Source organism: Hipposideros armiger, unplaced genomic scaffold (assembly GCF_001890085.2).
Source record: "Hipposideros armiger isolate ML-2016 unplaced genomic scaffold, ASM189008v1 scaffold_101, whole genome shotgun sequence".
In the NCBI taxonomy this organism is placed as follows: Eukaryota; Metazoa; Chordata; class Mammalia; order Chiroptera; family Hipposideridae; genus Hipposideros; species Hipposideros armiger.
In genome coordinates this window covers 3,194,327-3,217,862 of record NW_017731451.1, presented here as the reverse complement: position 1 = coordinate 3,217,862, position 23,536 = coordinate 3,194,327, and the positions used below count along the sequence as shown (strand labels likewise).

The window sequence follows — 23,536 nt, the reverse complement described above, 5'->3', positions numbered from 1 at the left end:
TCTGGACAGCCAGCTGCTCACTGCGGCTGCTGGCTACACACGGTAACCCATGGCAACCCACTGCAGCAGGGCTCTCAGCAGCCCAGCTCCAGGTTGAGCTGTTGTTCAGCATCTTAGCTATAGAGGGCAGTGTCACTGGCCCTCATGTGGGATCCGAACTGGGGCCCCCTGGCATCCCAAGCCAGCTCTTAACCAACATGCTATTCGGCCGGCCCTCCTTTTTGCTTTTGAATTCATCACAGACCTAAGCTATTCTTAGTAATGAGGTGGGTTCAGATAGAAAATTCTTGTGGAGGTAAAGAGGCTAAATGTTAATGAGAAAGTTGAGGTGTTTCATTTTTATAGTAACATGGAAATATGAAAAGTTAGCATCTCTAATGTTAATGTTGGAAAAGGCATTTAGGACTAGTGAGGTGTTTTATTCTTTCTCTCCTTCACTCAAGTTTTATAAGTTAAAATATAACTTGCAGGTAAACGATTGTGGGCAGTTGAAAAGATGTAATGGTAAATCACACCCCAGCATTAGCTTTCCCAGAACTCATGCCTTACTTGATTGACCACAGTATTGCTGTATTGGTAATTTACATTGAAGGAATTTACAGCCCATTGCCAAAAAACCTCTTTGTGTATTATACTGATAGTGATTTAAATTTGAAGTAAAAACTGGAGATAGAGAATGCTGTGATTATAATTAGCAAGTGCATTCTTGGAAGAAAAAGGGAGTGCTTATTTCTCTGGATATCTGAATTAACTGCCCTTAAGGCATCCTCAGAATTTAACTTCTGGTCGGCCTAGGCTTTGTTGAAGAATAATCTTACGTGTTTTAGGGTACTTTTGATCTAAAGACTACTTACTACCTTGGTCAAGTGTAGAGGCCTAAATTCAAGGAGAGTCTCTGACATTGACAAGTCAGGCTATTGGCTAAGGTCACAGTTAAGGGAAGTTTCAAATAGGCTTTTTGAGCACATTATTTGATAACTCTGAAACCAGCTATTTGTACTTGATGGAAGTAATCCATTAGGAGAATCTATTTACATGGAGACCTAAATTTAAATGCATATTTTCAGCACTATCTGTGGAGTGTCTGACCTACTGGATCTGAGTAGGATCCAACTAACCCTCAGGTGATGAAGAGTGAAATCCTTCCCTAAAGGGTTTCTTCTACGTGTCAGCAGTATTCTGATCCCTCAGTCATTTACTTTTTTAAATTGTAAAAAATATCTAACATTAAATTTACAATTGTAACGACTTTTTAAGTGTGCGGTTCAGTATAAAGTATATTCACATTGTTGTACAGCAAATCTCTAGAACGTTTTTTTCATCTTGCAAAAACAAGCTATGCCCATTAAATACTAATTTCCCCCCACCCCTTGATGACAGCCACCTTTCTACAGTCTCTGATTTTGACTACTTTAGATACTTTGAGTGTTGAGTACCTCATGTAAGTAGACTTTTGTAGTATTTATCCTTTTGTGAGTGGCTTATTTCATTTATCATAATATCCTCAAGATTCATATTGTATCATATGATAGGACTTACTTTAAGGCTGAATATCCATTCATTATATGTATATACCACATTTTTATTATCTATTAATCCCTTGATGAACATTTGGGTTGCTTCCACCTTTCAACACTTGTGAATAACAATGAACATGGGTGTGCAAATATCTCTTCCAGATCCTGTTTGAATTCTTTTTTTTTTTTTAAGCTTTTTTTTTAAGCTAAGCCATCCTGCTACCTGCTGGCAGCTCAGCTTGGGCAGGGACTCAAACCACTGTTGCTCAGAGCTCAAACTCTTGAGCGAGCTCTTAAACTGAGCCACTCAGCTGGCCCTTGAATTCTTTTTGATACATACACAGAAGTGGGATTGCTGGATCATATGGTAATTTTCACCAAAGGTGCACTATTACAATTTCCCCACATCCTTGCCAACACTTATTTCCTTCCTTCTTTTTTTTTTTTTTTGTACATCTTAGTGAGCATGAGGTGATATCCCGTGGTTTTGATTAGCATTTCTTTTATGATAGTGACTAGAGCTTTTTTTTTTTTGCTTTTTTTTTTTATAGAGCATCTTTTCGTGTGCTTGTTGGTCATTTGTACACCTTCTTTAGAGAATTGTTCATCCAGGTCCTTTGCCCATTTTTTAATTGGATTTTTGTTGTTAGAGTTCCCTATGTATTCTGGATATTAACCTCTTATCAGATGTATGATTTACAGATATTTTCTCCCATTCTGCAGGTTGTCTTTTCACTCAGTCGAGTGTTTTTCTGTGATGCACAGAAATTACTAAGTTTGATGTCTTGTTTGTCTGTTTTTACTTATGTTGTTTGTGCTTTTTGTGTCATATCCAAGAAAACATTGCTAAATCCAGCATCCTTTTCTCTTTTTTTTCCTAAGAGTTTTATAGTTGTAGGGCTTAATGTAAGTCTTTAATCCATTTTGAGTTAAATTTTTTTTTATAGAGTGTAACATAAGGGTCCAACCTCATTCTTTTGTGTGGATATCCAATTTTCCCAACATCAGTTGATGAAGACACTATCCTTTCCCAATGTAGTCTTGGGACCTTTGTCAAAAGTCATTTGACCTCAGGTATTTACTTCTTATTTTAAAAATTATAGTCAGGGCCGGCCGAGTGGCTCAGTTGGTTAAGAGCTCGCTCAAGAGTGTGAGCTCTGAGTAACAGCGGTTCGATGCTTGGCCCGAGCTGAGCTGCCGCTGAGCTGCCAACAGGTGGCAGGATGGCTCAGCTAAAAAAATATATATATAGTCAGTTGGGCATTCCAAGTCTTATGAAATCAGATGATGTGGAAGTCTTTCTTGTCATTTTAATTATATGTTTTCCCTTGTAAACACCCCAACTTGTTCTGTTTTTGTTTTTGTTTTGTTTTGGCTGAGCCATCCTGCCACCTGTTGGCAGCTCAGCTCGTAAATCTAACTAGTGACCCTGTTGCTCAGAGCTCACACTCTTGAGTGAGCTCTTAACCAACTGAGCCACTCGGCCGGCCCTCAACTTGTTAAGTTTTTATTAGACCACAGACTCTTTAAGAAAGCTTTAAATATAAAATATGGCTTGCCATTAAGGTTTTTGCTTTTCAGGCATGGTGACTAAGATCTTCAGTCCATCCATATGCTATCATTAGTAAAGAGTATACTATTTCTGTGGGACCATTTAATCATGCTCTGATTTAATTTTTAGTACTTTAGGTTTAAGTTAATTAGGGTTTCTCAACCTCAGCAGTATTGACATATTGGGCTAGATAACTTTTTATTGTGGACAACAGTCCTATTTACAGGTGTAGTAGCATCTCTGGTCTCTATCCTCTGCATACCAGCAACACCAACACCCCCAGAATGACAACCAAAAATGTCTAAATATTGCCAAACGTTTTCTGGGTGGCAGAGTCATCCCTAGTTGAGAACTGAGTTAGACCAGTGAAGAGGTGGCAGCACTTAAGTAAAGAAAATGTAATTCGAATTGGAATATTTTGGTTTTTCTATGAATTTACTGTGTTTACACAATTCCTAGCAATTGTGTAACACTTTGAATACCATTTGCAATATTTTCTACTCACCAAATCAGTATTAATGTGGTACACTCCCAAATTGTCTTGTTAATTCTGCCTTATCAGTTTATGATTTATTGAACTCATCTGTATTTAAACCTTAAGTAAAATAGCAATGATTGACAAAAAGATCAACTTTGTGAAATAGTTTATAGTATGAACTAAGTCATTTTCAGTCGAGGTGTTAGTGTGTTTGGGAACAAAGCACAGACACCTTCCACCATACTGAGCCTGCTGTGACATTCAAACTTGATACTATCTCAATTTGAAATCACAGCTAAGTAATTTAGAAAATGTCTCAGTCAACTGTATAAAACACTGTCTTTTTTCATCATTAAATTTGGACACAAAGTAGGGCACTGAAAACCTTTCCTCTAAAACAGGAGTCAGCAAATACTCTGTAAAGGGCCAGAAAACAAATTTTAAATTTTGCAAGACAGACAGCCTGTGTTGCATCTACTCAGTCTGCCTTTACAGGGAGAAAGCAACCATAGACAATATACAAGTGAATGGGTGTGGCTAAGATCCAATAAAGCAAAAGGAGGCTTATTCTCCCACACAGCAATGTGATAAAAATAATTTGTTGGAATTTTTAAATGTTTTGGGTATTGGGTTTTTTTTTGTTTTTTTAATAGTTTTTTGTTGTTGTTGTTTTGAGGAATTGGGGAAAGGGGAACAGACAAGTTGCTGTCCTTTTGTTCTTCAGTCTAGTTGTGGAGGACGTCGCTTCACTGGCCTGTGTTGGTATTATCATTGCGCTCTTCCCAGGTGAGGCAGATCGGTCGCTGGCCACTGGATGGCCGCTCACAGTGGCTCTTGGCAACTCACGCCCGCTGCCAGCCACTCACGGTAGCTTTACAGCAGCCCACTGCAGCCTACCACGTCACTGGCGACTCACGGCAGCCCAGCTCCAGGTCGAGCTGTTGTTCACCATCTTAGCTGTAGAGGGCAGTGTCACTGACCCCCATGTGGAATCTGAACCGGGGTCCTGCTGCTCAGAGCTGGTGTCCCAAGCTCTTAACCAACGCGCCACTCAGCTTACCTGGGTATTGGTTTTTCCCCATTCCTTTTATACACATGTATAGCATTGTATCAGCTTTTTCAGTTTTATTTCTCTGTCACATTTTCTTGCCCCTTGATTGATTATAATTTTGAGCCTAGCAGCTCTCCTAAGATTATGTATTTATAAAAATCACTTGGTTGATAGGCCATCCAACTCTTTGAGCGTGTTTTAATGCAATTGCTTTCTTTCATACTGTGATTTTGGAAGAATACTAAATGCTTGATGGTTTCTATTAGGTGAGGAAGAGTTTGGTTGCAGACTTTATTAACTAATGATCCATGAGTGACAGGAACATTGTGGTTTCTGTTAAGGTGGAATAAGTACACTCTGCACTGTCTCTTGCTAAATGCAACTAAAAGCTCTGGACCGAATGCATGGAGTAGCTTAGCTATCTGAGGACTGAAAAGTAAATGTTAGCAGGTGAATGGGAAAAGGAAACTGGGACTCAAAATACCACTGAAACAACCATGATTTCCTGTTTCTTTTTTTCCTCTGGCATCTCCTGGGGTGGTCTCAAAGGCTGCCAGAAACCCAGAACTAACTGCATACCAGGTGCAAACAAAAAGAGCTCTCAAGAGGTCCTCTTTCTGGTCTGCAGAGACAGAAAGGGGGCCCTTTTGGATCAGAAAGAGCACAGGGAAATCCCTTTTTAGTTTTGTAGTACTTTGTTTTTTGTTTTCCCCTCCTGCCACAGCTCAGAGATTCCTGCAGTGGTTGTGACCAGGCAGATGCCTAAACTCCAAGGGAGGCGGGGGACCCTTTTTTGACCAGAAGAACTGTGATCCTAAGAGAGACTAGGAATAGCATCAGGGATATTCCTGTTGCTCTCTTCCCTCTTTGTCATCACCTCATCTGGCCCAAGAGAGACAGTCACGGGCAGCCTGCTGCAGAGTGGCGAAACTAAAGACTTGCTTGGCTTTCTAGCCAGAGAACCAAGAGGCTACGCCATTCCTGTTCCTAAGCTAGAAGTTGTCAGGGCAATTATGGCGCGGAGAGAGATGAAGAAAGTGATCCCATAACGATTTATGTAAGAACGCTCTTGAGCTGCTCGTGTATGGATCTGACCCTACACAGCATGTTGAAGGCATATCAGAGTAGCACATAGGCAGTACAGATCTGAATACCATGGCATGCATAGCCTTTCCTAACTAAAATGAAACTGTAATATAACCCACAGAAGTTGGATAAGAACTTGAAGACTGAACTATGACCATTTCAGTTGCCTGCTAAAACAATTTTTAGAAATCAGCATGCTCCATAGGATTTAAATAAGATTTAAAATTATATATAACATGATCAAAATGTTCAGGCTACATCATAAATTACTCAATTATAAGAATGACTGGGAAATTCTCAGCGTCTCAAAGGAAAAGACAGTCAACAGGCACCAGCCTTGAGGTAATAGAGATCAAAATTTAAAGGCAGCTGTTATAACTATAAGAAATAAGAGTGAATACTCTTACAAAGGAAAGATAAAAAGTCTTGGCAAAGAACTAGAAGGTAGAACTTTAAAATATAACAGAAAAGAGTTACTGGAATAAAAAGTTAACTGGATGGGCTTTAGTAGAATGGAGATGACAGAAGAGTAAATGAGCTTGAAGGTAGGTCAGTAGGAATTATCCAGACAACAACAGAGAAAAAAAGACGGGATGGGGAGCTGGGAATGAACAAAAACTGAGGGACCTGTGGGACAAACCAGAAGGTTTAACATTTTGTGCCAGCAGATTCCAAGGGGTGTGTTGCATAAAAAAATATTTGAGAAAATAATCTACATCTAGTTCATTATAACAAGTGGGTTCTATAGCAACTAAGTTATTTGTCAGTAAAATGAGTAAGCTTTATGTAGATTAAAATAAGATGGCATTCAAGTGGAATATATAGTATCTATAGCTGATTGACAGGATAATTCTGTCCAATGAATCTTAAGTCTTTTCGCAAGAATGTGCTCTGTAAATACCTGAACTATTATGGTGACCAATTTAAAAAACAGTCAAGTATCATGTAGCAGTAGTTTTATTTTTTTTATATTTTTAAAGATTTTATTGGGGAATTGGGGAAGGGAACATTCCAGAACCCATCAGCTCCAAGTCAAGTTGTTATCCTTCCATCTTAGTTGTGGAGGGCACAGCTCAGCTCCAAATCTAGTGGCCACTTTCAATCTAGTGGCAGGGGGCACAGCCCACCATCCCATATGGGAGTCGAACTGGCAACCTTGTTAAGAGCATGCACTCTCACCAGCTGAGCCATCCAGCCCCCCATTGGCAGCTCAGCTCAGGCACAGCTTACTGGCCCATGTGGGAATCGAACCAACTACCCTGTTATTTAGAGCTTGCACTCTTAACTAACTGAGCCACTTGGCTGGCCTGTAACAGTAGTTTTAGATTTTTTAAATTTAAAGGTGTTTATGATTTTCTAGCAAGTCCATAAGGTCTAATAGATTAATTACTTAATGCCATATTCAACAAATATTTGAAAGCCTATTATGAACTTGGCTGGGTCAGGCACTGTTAGAAACAAAACACACAGCCCCTCACTATCTGGAATGATTCTGGTAGGATTGATGTGAATACCAAAAAAGCTACACAAATACAATACATTGGTAAGTCTTCTGGCTTTAAAACCTTTTAATAACAGATTTGATCTGGTGGAAATAGTGGGATGATTTGAGCTGGAAGAAGGGGTCTGGGACAAGGGTGAAATCATTCCAGCAGTACCCAAAACAAATTTTACACATATGTTGTCTTCGCATAAGTATAATGTTCTCTTTCACTATCAAGTACCTTGATTTGGGTGAAAAGTTTATGGTACCCTATTTCTAGGAAGAGAGAATAGTTTGTGGGAAAGCCTAGCATGACTTTGAGAATTGATTTATTATCTAGATATCTGTAAATGTAGGTTTTATTTTATTTCAATTCTTTTAATTCATTGTCTTTATATTATAAAATTTGTCAAGTCAGATGAGAAGGGGAATGCTAGGAGATCTGAAGGTTAGATAATATGTAGTTTATTCTCTGGAGGGAGTAAAACAGGATCTTTCTGAAATGAGGGATCCTGGTACTGAGAAGTAGAAGTACGCCGAAAACAGAATAAAAACTATGACTTATATAGTGGTATATATCAATTATATCTCCTTCCCTTTTTTTCTTTTTTAAGGTTTTATTGGGGGAGGGGAACAGCATTGGGGAATCGGAGGAGGGGAACAGACAAGTTGCTGTCCTCATGTTCTTCAGTCTAGTTGTGGAGGATGTCGCTTCACTGGCCAGTGTTGGTATTATCATTGCGCTCTTCCAGGCTGAGGCAATCGCTTGTCAGCCTTGGACAGTGGCCCAGCTCCAGGTAGAGCTGTTGTTCACCATCTTTGCTGGAGAAGGCACATCGTCACTCGCCCTCACGTGGGATCCGAACCCGGGCCCTGCTGCTCAGAGCTGGCATCCCAAGCCAACTCTTAACCAATGCGCCACTTGGCCGGCCCTCAATTATATCAAAACTGGGAGAGGATCTTATAAACAGTGACTATAACTATGAAGGGGTGATAGGAAAGGATTAGTTAGTATGTCCAATGGGTGGAAGAAAGTATTTGCAAGAGTGCTGAATTCTAGTGGGAAGTCAGTAGGTAATGACATTAGCAGGTACCATTATTGGAAGAAAGATCTTCAGTGTTTGAATTCTTATTGCCTAGTAGGTAAATTTGGTATGCATTATGTAATTTAATATGTCAGTCTTGTGAAGTGGGTTTTATTCCCCCCAGATAAAGAAACCAAGCCCTGGAGTAATTGCAAGGAATGTCACAAAGCAGAAAAGTAATAGCTTCTATAAAAGCCCCATGTTTTCCTTTAGGTCTGAATATCACTTTTTGCATTAAAGCCTATCTGTGCAGTTGAAATAGTGTGGGTTCTGAAATGTTGTTTACACATTAGTGAACTTTGAGTCTTAGAAACCTGAAACTCAAAGCTACTGATTGGCTACCTAAAATAAGAGGATTAAAACAATCTCTAAATTTGTGTTACTCAGAACTGGATCTTAATTGTAACTTTTTTTCCTTCCTTAAACAACAGATTACCATTTTTAAAATTCAAAAACTAAAAATACAGCCCAGTATAATGTGTATTTTTCTTTATATAAGCCATCATTAACATTATAAAAAGATAACTAGTTGTTAGCTCTTTAAAATTTGTTTGGTCATGTTATGGGCAAATAGGCTCTAATCAGTAGCAAGCCTAACTCATTTTAAGGTTTTTCAGATGGGTCTCAATCAGTGCTGTTCAGTTTAATGAATTTACCCATCTTATGAATTTGCCTTCTGCGATTGGTCATACAGTTGCCCATTGGGCCAGTAATAATTCCTTTTAGCAAAATGATGCAACAGGCACAAAATTCTAGCAGGGTTGATTGGTACTATGCTTCCTTTTTAATATAGAAGAATAAAACATAACTGTTTTTATGCTAGCTTTTTATGCTAGTTGAGGATTTCTCTTTTAAGGTCTTAACTGGGGAAAGAAAACTTGAACCATAATATATCCTTTTCTTGGGGATAGAAGAATGACCTGCCAAATATTAAGAGCTTTAAAACATTTTTAGCCTTAAATCTGATAACTTTAAGCTGCCCTGTGGAACTATTTTATGTTGTCTTTCTATTTATAATGGGCACACTAAAGAGGAAGCACTTCCTTAGGTCTGAAGCAGGTATATTTAGACTAATTTACTTAGTTATGCCCATATAACTTTCATTTTGTTATCTATTACGTGTACTACAGACTTTTCACTTCGTTGAAATAGATATTCCATCATTCAAGAGCTTCACTGTATTCCCAAGATCTTATGGGTATGCTGTGGAATTGCCAGCCAAAGGCAGTTTTCTTTCTTTCTTTTTTTTTTTTTACTGTGCTTTTCGACTTTTAGACACCACTCGGTATTGTGCTTAGCTGCCAACTTGATAGCAAAAAATAGTATCTAAACAGTGTGAGTACCAGATTACACTCTCAGGCTTTTAAACCTCATTGCCAGTCTAATTAGTGAAAGAAATTAAGCGTTTTAAATTGTAATTCACATAGTAAGATTAAAATCTCAGAATTTGATAGCAAGAAAAATATCTCATTTTAACTTGCCTTTCTTTAATCACTTAACTAGTTGAGAGATAATGATTTTTCTTGGTTTATAAGCCTGTTGAATTTCCTCTTGTACATGACTATTCACATTTTGTCTACTTGTCTTTTAGTAAATTGCAAGTAGTATAATTTCTAGTTTTCCAGTTTGCTTCTTTAAGTGTGAGAACTTAGTGATTTTTATGATTTTTATGATAGTAGGCAAGTACTGTTATGAATTAATCATCCTTTTTTGTTAAATAATAGATCCGAGTGGGATATACTTTTGAAGGATGTGCAATGTTCAATCATAAGTGTGACAAAAACTGACAAGCAGGAAGCTTATGTACTCAGGTAAGTCCTGTAAAACAAGTGTTAGCTAACCGATTTCAGCCTGAATCATATTATATATAGAACAGCAAATTGTTCCTCTGGACCTTAGTTCTATATTCATTTCTACCATCTTTTTAAATACGGTGTGAAATAAAATGTTTGCTTTCAGGTGTCCCCAGGCAGTAGGTTTTTGGAGGGTTTTTTGTTTGTTTCTTTGTTTTTAGCTGAGCCATCCTGCCACCTGTTGGCAGCTCAGCGGCAGCTCAGCTAGGGCCAGGAATCAAACCAGCAACCCTGTTGCTCAGAGCTCGCATTCTTGAGTGAGCTCTTAACCAAATGAGCCACTTGGCTTGGCCCGGCCCCCCCAGGCAGTAGGTATTAAAGTCTTACTTAAAAGCTCTTTAAAGGTGGTCGCCATCTTTACCTCCTTGTAGTTAGCAGGAAGCATCTGTAAAAAAGGATAGAATGGCATTGTACCTTTAACTTCAACCCCAGGCCTTCCTTTTTAGTATATGCCTCTTTATATCAGAACTCCAGGCAAAGTGAAAATTAGCTCCACCATACAAATAGGATTGCCGTGTACAACAGAAAAAAGCCATTCAACCATTTTATAGGTACAAAGTTAATTTATTCAGTAAATACATTGAGTTCTTATTATAATGGGCCTGTATATTGAACAAGGTCCCTAAGGTACCTGCTTCTTTTTAAGCTTGGGTTTGCCCTATACGGATATTTATCACATGCTTATGTGCCAGGCCCTAGGGATACAATGGTGAGTAAAAGCAAACATTCCTTTCTCATGGAGGTTATTGTCTAGTGTAAGAAGTAATGAGATGGCTGCAGAAATACATTTGAGAGTGGGTGGGTGTTGCAAGGTGAGGTAAAGTATGAATTTAATAAATGTCCTAGGGTAGGTGACATGAGGAGTACACATTAGTAAAAGGGTTTATGTAGTGAGCTAATGTGCTTTATACCTAATTCAAGGCCTGTTTCTGTGGGTTCTAGAACTGATTTTGTATACTAGAAGAGGAAAAATACTGTAATGAATTATTCGCTTCCTTGAGTCTTAACATTTAAAATTACCAGCCAGAAATTTACATTGTAAATGATACTCCAATAATAGATTAATTGCATCTCAGTAATACATAAACAGCATTATAATATTGTGTCTTTTTTGAACTGCAGTGAGAGTAGCATGTTTGTCTCCAAGAGACGTTTCATTTTGAAGACATGTGGTACCACCCTCTTGCTGAAAGCACTGGTTCCCCTGTTGAAACTTGCTAGGGATTACAGTGGGTTTGACTCAATTCAAGTAAGTAATCAAAAAACATTATTTAATCCTTTTTTTAATAAGGCATAAACATTAGCGTTTTGAATAAATTTATAAATTGTATATTCACTGCTTCGGTTTAATGGCTAAGGACGGGCACACCATGGGAGAAAGAATGTTCTACCTGATGTTCAAGAACAGCAGAATGTGGACTAATCTAAGCGAGATTGAGTTGGGATAAAACCCAAAAGGGAAAAAGAAATGAAGAAACCAGATGTGTTCAATAGTTAACTCATTGATATGTTAATATGAATGGTAGAGAAACTAAGAAGGGAAAGCAAAAAAACATGATCCAGTCTTCATAAGGAATAGTCAATTATGTAAAAGAGCATCAATCAGCATTGAATTAAATTCTGGTAACATTAAAGAATTAAGGTGTTTGTACTTAGGGCATAACTGTTCTGATGAGTAGATGGTTGGGTTTTAATATTTCAATTGATTAAGGTAAAGGATATCTTGTTACTAGGACCTAAAACAAAAGTTTTTTGTTAATTATTGATCCTTATAAGGAATCTAAAGCAATATGTTCTTAATTTTTGAATCGCTGACTCTTGAAATTTAATGTACACAACATGTTCTCCCACAGAATTTTTCTTGCATGCCTACTTAAAAACTCATTAGAAACCATTGCTCTAGAAATACTATATCTTGTCTCTACAGTTGTGACCCATCATCAGTAGATTGGGCACTTTTTTTAGTTTCTAAAAACTCAATTGACTTACTTTACATTATTAATGTTCTGTTGAGACTCTTCTCCACAGTTTAAAAAACAAAGTTGCTCTATATGACACTGATTCATGGATATTGGTCTGAAACCTTGCTCTCTGACAGTGGCTTTCATTTTTGTCAGCCAGCAAGACTGCATATCCATTAAGCATATTAAAGGAAAAACATTATGTTAAATGTCATTGAGGAACATAATTGTAGAAATAAAGCTCTGATTTTGATGTGTATATGTAGAAAATAACTGATTAGTAGAAAATGACTGATTGGTTTAGGTTCTATATATGAAGTTATCTATCTTTTTTTAGAGCTTCTTTTATTCTCGTAAGAATTTCATGAAGCCTTCTCACCAAGGGTACCCACACCGGAATTTCCAGGAAGAAATAGAGTTTCTTAATGCAATTTTCCCAAGTAAGTTTAAATAAATAAAATTGAAACTTATCTTATTGAAGTTAGTATATATGTTAAAAGTTTTTTTACATATATGAAATCATGTATGCAAATGTAGCTAGCACGTTATATAATTAAGATAATTGTGTCAGTATAACTGATGGTAAATTTCAGAGTATGTGTGTGTACCTTGGATCAGTGTTGAAATGATGGAAAAGGAAGGTCAAGGAATTGGTCACCTGCTAGAGCAGCGGTTCTCAGCCTTTCACAGGGGTCGCCTAAAACCATCGGAAAACATATTTTCGATGGTCTTAGGAACCAAGATACCGCTCCTCTATCCATCTCCAGGCCCACATGCAGATACGCCCACATACGAGTACCCAGCGACCCCTGTGAAAGGGTCGTTCAACCCCCAAAGGGGTCGCGACCCACAGGTTGAGAACCGCTGTGCTAGAGGGAGAGTTCATCTAGCCACTTGCTCTGATTTATATCTAACTTAGTGATTGTGAAAGTTGTAATCACCTTTATACAGAAAAATTCCTAGTGACTTCATAACCCTGTGCTAAGATGCTAGTCCGGCATTCTGTACAGGAATTGAGCTAACTTATAGATGACCAGCACAGTGAGGTCATAGTGTGACTTCAACAAAATTGGCAAGATTCTCTTCCATTTACTAAGCTTTTATTTATAGACCTTCCTTTTTGAGCTTCAAGGTCAGGGAACTAAAGGTTATCTAATCTAACATCCTTATATCCAAAATAAGGCTAAAAATTTAGGATGATTTTAATAACTTGACGAAGTCGTAGGCATGATTTAAAAAGAAAATCAGATTTCTATTCTATCTTTAACTTACCTGTTAGTATGAAATGATACCGAGCTATATCAGAGTGCTGAGTATAATTTAGTGTAAATATCTACCAGTTGTTAATTTACTATGTGGAGTGAGGCTTTGAAACAATGTGGAAAGGAAGTATTGAGTAAAACGACTTGTATTTACTTGGTAGAGTAAATAAATGGGTGACCCAATTCCATTACCTAATGGAGTTTTATCGGAGAATGAGCCTTAGTTAGACTGACTCACTGGCTGATTTTTAAGGGTGATGGGGGGCAGGGGGGGATCCTGCCTACTTGTGAATTCACCCACTTACTTAAATTTCCCTTCACTGATATTTCTGATAGGAGGCAAGTAGTATCATCCTAGCTTTTGGAAGGGTGAGAAAAAACCACCCTAATCAAATGGATCTGTTGCATTTATTTTACATTCTCCTCCCTCAACAGATGGAGCAGCATATTGTATGGGACGTATGAATTCTGACTGTTGGTATGTTGGACACAATTTCATGGATTTTTTTTCTTCTGTATAAAATTTACCTTTAACTGCCAATTGTTATTTTTAGAAATGATTTTTTATTTAATTTATATAGGTACTTATATACTTTGGATTTCCCAGAGAGTAGAGTAATCAGTCAGCCAGATCAAACCCTGGAAATTCTGATGAGTGAGCTTGACCCAGCAGTTATGGACCAGTTCTACATGAAAGATGGTGTTACTGCAAAGGATGTCACTCGTGTAAGCATTTCAATAATTCTGGATTCTGGCTGGGGAATAAAACACAGAGGGTGCCAAAAAAATGTATGCACGTTTTAAGGAAAAAAAAAACCTGTATTAAAATTTTAATACTCGGGGCCAGCCGAGTGGCTCGTTGGTTAAGAATTGGCTTGGGAGCACGAGCTCTAAGCAGCAGGGCCGCCAATTTGTATCCCACATGGGCCAGTGACGCTGCACCCTCTACAGCTAAGGATGGTGAACAACAGCTAGACCTGGAGCTGGGCTGCTGTGAGTTGCCGGCAATGGCATAGGCTGCAGTGGGCTGCCATGAGCTACCGTGAGTGGCCGTCCAGTGGCCGGCGAGCAACTGCTTCACTCGGGAAGAGCGCAATGATAATACCAACATGGGCCATTGAAGCGACGTCCTCCACAACTAGACTGAAGAACAAGAGGACAGCAACTTATCTGTTCCCTTTCCCCAATTCCCCAATGCTGTTCCCTCCCCCAATTCCCCAATAAAATCTTTTAAAAAATAATAATAAATGAAATTGTAATACTCAATATATACTGATAACAAAAGATGAATACAAGTCACATTTGATTTCTGTTATTACAAGAGGTGCTCAAAGTGGTGGTTACCATCAGCATAATTTTAATAGTTTTTTCTTTTCTTAAAATGCGTATACATTTTTTTTGGCACCTTCTGTTTATTGTAACTCATTCTCAGTTTTTTGTTTGTTTGTTTCCAATTTGTATTTAATTCAGTCTTTTTCTTTTTTTTTCAGGAGAGTGGAATTCGTGACCTGATACCAGGTTCTGTCATTGATGCCACAATGTTCAATCCTTGTGGGTATTCGATGAATGGCATGAAATCGGATGTAAGTAATATTTTGCTTACTACTTAAATATTTAAGTGTATCCTTTCCATTTTTAACACAAAGCTATTTCTCTAGGGAACTTATTGGACTATTCACATCACTCCAGAACCAGAATTTTCTTATGTTAGCTTTGAAACAAACTTAAGTCAGACCTCCTATGATGACTTGATCAGGAAAGTTGTGGAAGTCTTCAAGCCAGGAAAATTTGTGACCACCTTGTTTGTAAATCAGGTAATTTCTTTTACTGACAATAAAATCTTTCAGGAAATAAGGCTAGTGAGGCATGTTATAAAATGTCTTCTTAAGCACATATCAGTCAGATATCCAGCGGCATGACTAGTTGAGGTTATTGGGATGAGAAGCTTTATGTATTTCACTAGACTTCTGTTGATCTTGTTTTACAAATATATGTAGCCTAATTGATGGGCTCCTCCTATCCTGTTTATTTTCCCTGTGGACAGACATGTGGTCAGGGTGGGGGCTGGGAGACATAAGATGTCACACTCCATCCAGCCCATAACAAAGCAGCTAAAATATTCAAATGCCACAGTTTATAAGATAGTAGTCTTAAATATTTATGGCATGACTATTTTGTTTGCCAAACTTCTGCAGATTGGAAGTACTAACAGTTTATATAATTTTTTTGCCCAGAGTTCTAAATGTCGCACAGTGCTTTCTTCACCCCAGAAGATTGAAGGTTTTAAACGTCTTGATTGCCAGAGTGCTATGTTCAATGATTACAACTTTGTTTTTACCAGTTTTGCTAAGAAGCAGCAACAACAGCAGAGTTGATTAAGAAAAATGAAGAAAAAACGCAAAAAGAGAACACACATAGAAGAAGGTGGTGGCTGCTTTTTAGATATTGATACCAGGGGCCATGTTTTCCATAACCACCACCTTGTAGTTGCAGAAAGCCCTAGATGTATTGATAGTGTAATCATTTTGAATTGTATGCATTATTATATCAAGGAGTTAGATATTTTGCATGAATGCTGTCTTCTGTGTTTAGGTATTCTATGCCACTCTTGCTGTGAAATTGAAATGCATGTAGAAAAAAACTTTTACTATATGAAACTTTACAACCCTTGTGACAATTCAATTTGGTTTATGCACAGTGTAATATTTCTCCAGGTATCACCCAAAATTCCCCACAGACAAGGCTTTCGTCCTCCTTAGGTGTTGGCCTCAGCCTAACCATTGGGACTGTTCTATTATTAAATTGCTGCCAGGATATTACATCCAGTTACCTCCAATTTTTTTAATGTATTCTCTACTAATGTTATTGAAACCAATTTCTACTTCATACAGATGTTTTTTGCAACAGCAATTAAAAGTTTTTCTTCCATGAGTCAAGTCCTCTTAAAGATTGTAGTTATCTGTTTTATGTATTACTGTTTTAACGTTGCTTCCTGTACTTATATTCCTTTGTTTCGTTCCTCACCTTGGTGTCTCCCCTCCCAGCCCCCTACCCCCAATAAAGCAATACACTGTTACACTGTGGGTTTATACTAATCTTATACCCCAGAGATGGGAGAAGGGTGGACCCTAGTCTTAATTTTAAGGTCAAGGGAGTTTGGCTTTTTTATTGACATTGGCTCTTGGAAGATATTGACAAAAATAAACATCTAGTGTTGATTAGCAAGGAATACACAGATTCATATTAGGATATACTGGCAGAATTGTATGGGAACTGTATGCCATTATGTGCTCCTCAGTAAATAAAATTAGCTTCTCACAAGTACCTTGTCTTTACTAACTTGCTAAGTAGTAGTATAAAATTGTTACCACTAACTTTATTAGCAAGAAGATTGCAGGTAAAGGTTGTAGTAGTCAATAAGTCAGCTTAGATCATTCACATTAATTTTTACTTTAGCAGCCATTTCCACTAATTTCCATTAATATACCATAAACTTTAGTTCAAAGTGGAATTAGTGTCTTCGCCATCTTGTGATAGTGTTCTGACTTTATCTGTTTCTCTTAGTGGTGGTGTTTCTTTCACCTTGGTTTCGCAGGATCAAGTGAATGACTGTCCAGAATGAGAACTGTTCAGGTTATTCAGACACACAGTGAAACCGAATGCTATCCATAAAACATAACATACAAAACTCCAAAATGGTCAATGGGAAATGCAGGCTTTCAAGAGTTGGCATCTTTTAGCTATATTTGCAAATACTGTGAGATTTAAACAGCCTAGAAAACAGCAAAGTTGACTAAATTTTGTATTCTTGTCCTCAAAATATTTTTGATTCTTTCTGGATTGATGCAGTGATGTTTTCGTTCCTTCCGTATTTATAAACGAAACACTTTTTTTTAAATGTGTTTCTAAACAAAATCTACTTGGTTTGGAATCAAGTGGTTGGAACACTTTTGACTTTTTATTTTAAGCATGTACTTGATTCAAAGTTTCATTGAAGAAGCTTTCAATCAGTGGATCAGTTTGATTCTGTAATTAGCACACAGTACCTAATTTTCGGTGCTGTTTTGAGGACCAATGCTCAAAGTGGTTTTCGTTCTTGAACAGTGTCCCAGCAGATTTGATGACATTTGTTGGCTTGAGGTCTGATTTTTTTTTTTCCTAATAGATTTAAGATTTCTATCTAATGTTGAAAAATGGCAAAAATTTGTATGAAACAAAGCCTAGGAAATGTAGATTGAATAGTAATTTAAATTAATCCTAGTGTGTATTATAGAGGAGGGAAAATTTTGGTGCCATAATTTCTCTCTTCGTGGTGTTGGACTTCAATCGGTTGAAATGTATTTCTGTACAACTTAAGCTTCAATAAAAGTTCCTTAATTGATTGTCTAGTGACATTCAGAAAGCTTTTTGTTGATGTATTTTTTAAATAGCACACATGACCAAATATTAGAGCTCTGGTTTCTATAATTAAATCTACATTTAATGATTATAAGATTTGTGAGTTACGAAGACAAAATCTCTTTTTTTTAAGATTTTATTGGGGAATTGGAGGGGAACAGCGCTGGGGAATTGGGGGAAGGGGAACAGACAGTTGCTGTCCTTTTGTTCTTCAGTCTAGTTGTGGAGGACATCGCTTCACTGGCCTTATGTTGCATTATCATTGAGTTCTTCCCAGGTGAGGCAGATCAGTCACCTGCTGCAGGTTACGGCAGCCCACTGCAGCAGGGGCTGCAGCGTACGCTGTTGCCAGCGACTCATGGCAGCCCAGCTCCAGGTCAGGCTGTTCACCATCTTAGCTCTAGAGGGCAGTGTCACCGGTCCTCATGTGGTATTTGAACGGGGGCCCTGCTGCTCAGAGCTGGCATCACAAGCCAGCTCATAACCAACACGCCACTTGGCCAGCCCAACAAAAGACCTTTAAACTACTGGGAAAGTAATTTGTATTCACATTTAAACATTTTTATTAGTGGCTTTATAACTGAAGCTCAAAAGAAATATCTGGGCTATATACCAGGATATCAAAGAGTAGAAAAGGTAAGTAGTAAGAATAAGAATGTGTACTTGTGAGTTTGGTATTAGAGAAAGTGTAAGGGTTGAAGGTGGAATGTTCCAACCTTTATTTTATGGAACAGGCTCAAAGGGTGGAGAGGAACAACCTGTGAAACTTCCTTTATTTTATTCATGGTTATTTCTGTTTGAGGGCCGGCCGAGTGGCTCAGTTGGTTAAGAGCTCGCTCAAGAGTTTGAGCTCTGAGCAACAGCGGTTCGATGCCAGCCCGAGCTGAGCAGCCGCTAAGCTACCAATAGGTAGCAGGATGGCTCAGCTAAAAAAAAGAAAAAAAAAATACAAGCATGGTTATTTCTGTTTAACTAGAACATAATGATAAGCTTGATCATTTTGCCATGCAAGTACATATCTCATGATCATTTTGGCAACATTTCTGTTCTTCAGTCATGTCTACAATAAGCTAAAAATCTGAACCTTATAAAAATGTATATTTAAACTTTAGAATAAGCTTATTAGAGAATATTTTCCAAAATTTGAGTAAAGACAGAAAAGGGTTGGTCCGGGAAAGGCAAGAGGTTATGTTTGTGTGCAGTACCTACTTTATAAGGCTCTTTTATGGGAACAGGTAAGTGAGTTTTAAGGAAACTAATGAGCAGTCATTATGTTAATTGATCAGATTCAGGCACATAAATGGTAAATGTAATTGCAGTATGAAAAATAAAGGACTTTTATTGTCCTAGCTAGATCACTGTCACCAATTGCTGGCTCCATACCTTTAAACTTTGCATTCTCATTCACCCTTCTGTTCCTGTCAGAGACTTGGTAACTGAATTCTCTGCAGGAATTCCTACTATTGATTACTTCTTTTAAAACTTTTCCATTAGTTTGTTTTACTTTTCGTTTTCTTCCCACTTCCCATTGTTCCTTCTTAGGGTCTGCTTTGTTTAGTCCTTTACAAAATGACACATGTTCAGATTCTTACCCCAAAACAACTCAACTACTTCCTGCAACCCATTTTCCTGAATGCTCAAACCAGAAGTCTAGGGTGAAATTGAGGCAGGGTTATAGGTTACAGGGGACTCTGATGAAAACTATTGGAAAGTGTCAGGGGTTGCCCAATCGGCTATTGAGTACATGAGCTTAAAACCCAGAAAATAGATGGAGATTTGTAATTAAATATTTAACTGGAGAATTTTCAAACATACAAAGTAAAATTGTACATTGGACCTTCATATCCTGGCTTTAACAATTCTCAATTCTGTTCTGGTATATCCATCTATTCACTACACACACATCTTTTAGGTGAGATTTATATAAGTTGAAAATTTTATTTTAGGTAAGATTTATTTAAATTACATTTCAGTTTTATATAAATTGAAATTCAATTTATATAAATCGAATATTAACTACAATTTTGGAAAATGGACATACTTAGCCCACAGACATCTCAGGGCAAAAGGTTTACTCATATCCCTACCTAGGTAACAAGCATTCTACCCAACCCCCCAAGGTAACCACTCTCAATTTCCATCACAGCCTAGGGTTTTATTGCCCCCTCTGCAACTTTATATAAATTGAATCACATAGTATATATTCTTATACAGTGCTTTCACTTAGTATAAAATTTTTGAGAGGTTGAACCATGTGTTATTGCTGAGTAGTATTCCATTGTATGAATGGACCACAAGTTTATCCATTCTATAGATGAACATTGGTTTCCAGTTTTTGGAAAATATGAATAAAGCTGTTGTGAACAATTGCGTATAAGTATTTTTGTGGCTTCTGAGTGTGTAGTATTAATCCTCAGTTCTCTGATACGTAATTTTTACTCAGCACTATTTTGTGTGACACTTTGTCTTGTACGATTTTTAATTATTTTAGGTTTCTTGGTGCTAATGTCAGTGGAATTTCTTTTTCCAGTTGCTAGTTCATAGGTAACTTTTTTTTAAGATCTTATTGTGGGAGGGTAACAGCATTGAGGAATCAGGGAAGGGGAGAACAGACAAGTTGCTGTCATTTTGTTCTTCAGTCTAGTTGTGGAGGACGTTGCTTCACTGGCCCAAGTTGGCACCACCATTGCGCTCTTCCTGGGTGAGGCAGTCGCTCACCTACCATTGGATGGCAGCTCATGAAAGCGCAGGCCAGCTGCCGACCAGCCCCACTGCAGCCTACACCATTGGTGGCGACTCACAACACTGCTGCTCCAGGTCGAGCTGTTGTTCACCATCTTAGCTGTAGAGGGTGCAGCGTCACTGGCCCTCTATGTGGGTTTCGAACCTGGGCCCTGCTGCTCAGAGCTGGTGTCCCAATCCAATTCAACCAATACGCCACTAGGCTGGCCCCATAGATAATTTAGTATTTTTTCATTTTGTATCATGGGACCTTGCTAATTTTTTTTTTTTTTTTGCTTATTACACTGGCCAGCACCTCTAATGCATGTTGTGTAATGAAAAGAGCAGGCTGTGACCAAGGTGAAGGAAGCAAAATTCAAGGACTCAGTGGGTGATGTAAGCATTCTGAGTGCATCCTTACATTTTGCTCCCTAGGGGCTTGGCTTGCCTCAGTCTTGTTCTAGTCCTGTATTAAGGCCATATTCCTTGTTCCAATTTTAGGAAGAAAACATGCAGTATTCCATCAGGAATGTTTGCTGTTGATTGTATGTAGATACCTAGATAGATGCTTTTTACGTTGTTTCATTCTGTTTATAGTTTGCTGTTTTTCTCATGAATGGGTGTTGAATTTTGTCAGATGTTCCCCCTCCTCCCATGCATTGAGGTAGTCATATAATGTTTGTCTTTATCCTGTCTTTGGAGAGTTTAGTACCTGAACCTTAGGACTTGAAAGAGGCCCCCAAGCATTTCAGACAAATGTCTAAAGTAACTGCCCATGGTTGCACAAGTAGAAGAAGAGAGCACAGATTTCAAAGCCTGCTTATTGTCTTAACAACTATGCTGTCTCTCAGCTAAACCTTGTTTTCTAAAGAAGTCTCCCCTTTATCCCTATCTAAATCTCGGGGATTCAGTTATTTCCGTGCCCATTTTATTTACAGCTCAAGAATTATTTCCCCATCCTGATAGCATGTTTGCTTCTTTTGGCTTCAGCGTCAGCATTTTAGTAGGAAGGGATTAGGAGATGAACCCTGGATGTTAGAAAAGCCTCCATTAACCCTTTGATGTCCCTTGACCCTGGTGCTCCAAGCAAATTCATGGTATCTCGCACTCAACCGTTTTTCCCAACTAGCCCTGATGGGGAGTCAAAGCCTGTAAAATAAGGAATAATGAAACCAATGCTGATGGGGCTTTATGGACATAAATACACCAATTAAAAACTGGTAGCCTTGAAAATAGTTACTAGAGAGGATGATCTGTCAATGTATTTTTATCCAAAGTTTTTCAAAATGTAGCCATATACAAAGTTTGTAGAAACAACCTAGATGTCAGAAATTAGGGTCTGTTCGGTTAATATGGTCATAATGCCTGTGCAATCACATTAAATATTTAAAGGAAATGTGTTCACGATAATAATACTCTAGAAATTTCAAGAATCTCCATTTAGGTGGAGGTGCTGAAAATGGAGGGAGATGGGGAAGTGGTTAAGATGGTGGTGGATGCTAAATTTAGATTTTAATTTCCCCCTCAACCTTTGCCCCCAGGACTAACACATTGATTCCACTACCAATATATATTTTTTTTAATATTTCATTGGGGAATTCGGGGAGGGCAACAGTGTTGGGGAATTGGGGAAGGGAACCAGCCAAGTTTTTCTTCAGTCTTCGTTGTGGAGGGCACCAGTTGCCATCTGGCTTCCCGTCGGCAGCTCGTGGCCTCTAAGCTCAAGGTGCTGTGTTACAATGGTGGGCGTAGCTACCATCTCCCATGCGGGAGTTGAACCAGCAGCCTTGTAAAGAGCACATGCTCTATCCACTGAGCCATCCAGGAAGCAGCTCAGCTCAAGGTGCTGAGTTCAGTCTTAGTTGCGGGTGGGTGTAGCCACCATCTCATGCGGGAGTCGAACAAGCAGCTTTGTTGTTAAGAGTGCACACTACCCACTGAGCATCCGGGTGGCAGCTCAGCTCAAAGTGCCGAGTTCAGTCTTAGTTGCGGGTGGGCATAGCCCACCATCCAACAGGCAATCTTGTTACACCTGCTGAGCCATCCTGCCACCTGTTTGCAACTCAGTGACAGCTCAGCTCCGGTACAGCGTCACTGGCCCATGTGAGAATTGAACCGGCGACCCTGTTGCTCAGAGCTTGCGCTCTTAAGCCAACTCTTAACCAATTGAGCCACTCAGCTGGTCCCCTCTACCAGTATTGGCAACTGGCAGTTCACTGCTCAGTTCCTTTCTAGAAATTGCTCTCAGCTAAAGATTTCATGCAGTGAGAAAAATTCTTGAAACAGTTTGGCAGGCAATTTAAAGGGCAAAAAAGATAATCCTGGAGGGAGCTTCAAAATGGATTTCAAAAAGATAGACTGGATGCCAAGAGACCACTACTCCAAGAGGAGAGGTAAGAAATGTTAGGGCTCACATGATGAAGTTGCAGGAACAAAATGATAAATGAGACACAAAGAGGTAAAAAGACGACCTACAGTTTTCTGACTTGGTTCTACTGACTACTCAGAAGAGGGAGGAGGATCAAGATAGAAGATCATAGATTTGCTTTTGGTTATGTTGAGTTTAATGACCCAAACTTGCTATGCTAGGATTGTGGGATTATGGGCACTTCTCATAAAGAATGTTGTAACTTTTTCTGCAAACTTCTTAAATTTATTTACTTGTAATTTAAAAGAATTGCTTAATATAAACAAGTGAAATCTGTGCACTGGTAGGGGACTGGTTAAATAGTCATGCTGAAGCTGTCAAAACTTAGATCTATGTTGGCATAACAATTTTATAACAAGTGAGAAAAGCAAGTTCTAGAACAACAAATGGTCACGTTTTTTGTTTTAAATACATTATTACAATAGGCATTTATAGGTGGTACAGAAATGTGGAATAATACAAGTTCAGCAATGTCATCTTGGTGATGGATTTATGGCTTTTTTTGTTAAGATTTTTTTTTATTGGGGAATTGGGGGAAGGGGAACAGACAAGTTGCTATCCTTTTTTTTTGTTCTTCAGTCTAGTTGTGGAGGACGTTGCTTCACTGGCCCAAGTTGGCACCATCATTGCACTCTTCCCAGGCGAGGCAGATCAATCGCCG

At 38.4% G+C, this 23,536-nt stretch overlaps 1 protein-coding gene across 1 annotated transcript in view; it reads left to right on the top strand.

Moving 5' to 3' along the window:
• AMD1 (adenosylmethionine decarboxylase 1) overlaps nucleotides 1-17,720 on the top strand; it is a 25,583-nt gene extending 7,863 nt beyond the window's left edge. Inside the window, exons 2-9 of the mRNA XM_019646350.1 lie at nucleotides 9,977-10,063; nucleotides 11,228-11,354; nucleotides 12,404-12,506; nucleotides 13,764-13,806; nucleotides 13,910-14,054; nucleotides 14,819-14,911; nucleotides 14,987-15,142; nucleotides 15,563-17,720. Coding sequence (XP_019501895.1) covers nucleotides 9,977-10,063; nucleotides 11,228-11,354; nucleotides 12,404-12,506; nucleotides 13,764-13,806; nucleotides 13,910-14,054; nucleotides 14,819-14,911; nucleotides 14,987-15,142; nucleotides 15,563-15,703 — 895 coding nt within the window. The 3' untranslated portion in view covers nucleotides 15,704-17,720. The remainder of the gene's footprint in view (nucleotides 1-9,976; nucleotides 10,064-11,227; nucleotides 11,355-12,403; nucleotides 12,507-13,763; nucleotides 13,807-13,909; nucleotides 14,055-14,818; nucleotides 14,912-14,986; nucleotides 15,143-15,562) is intronic.
• Nucleotides 17,721-23,536: the final 5,816 nt, after the last annotated feature.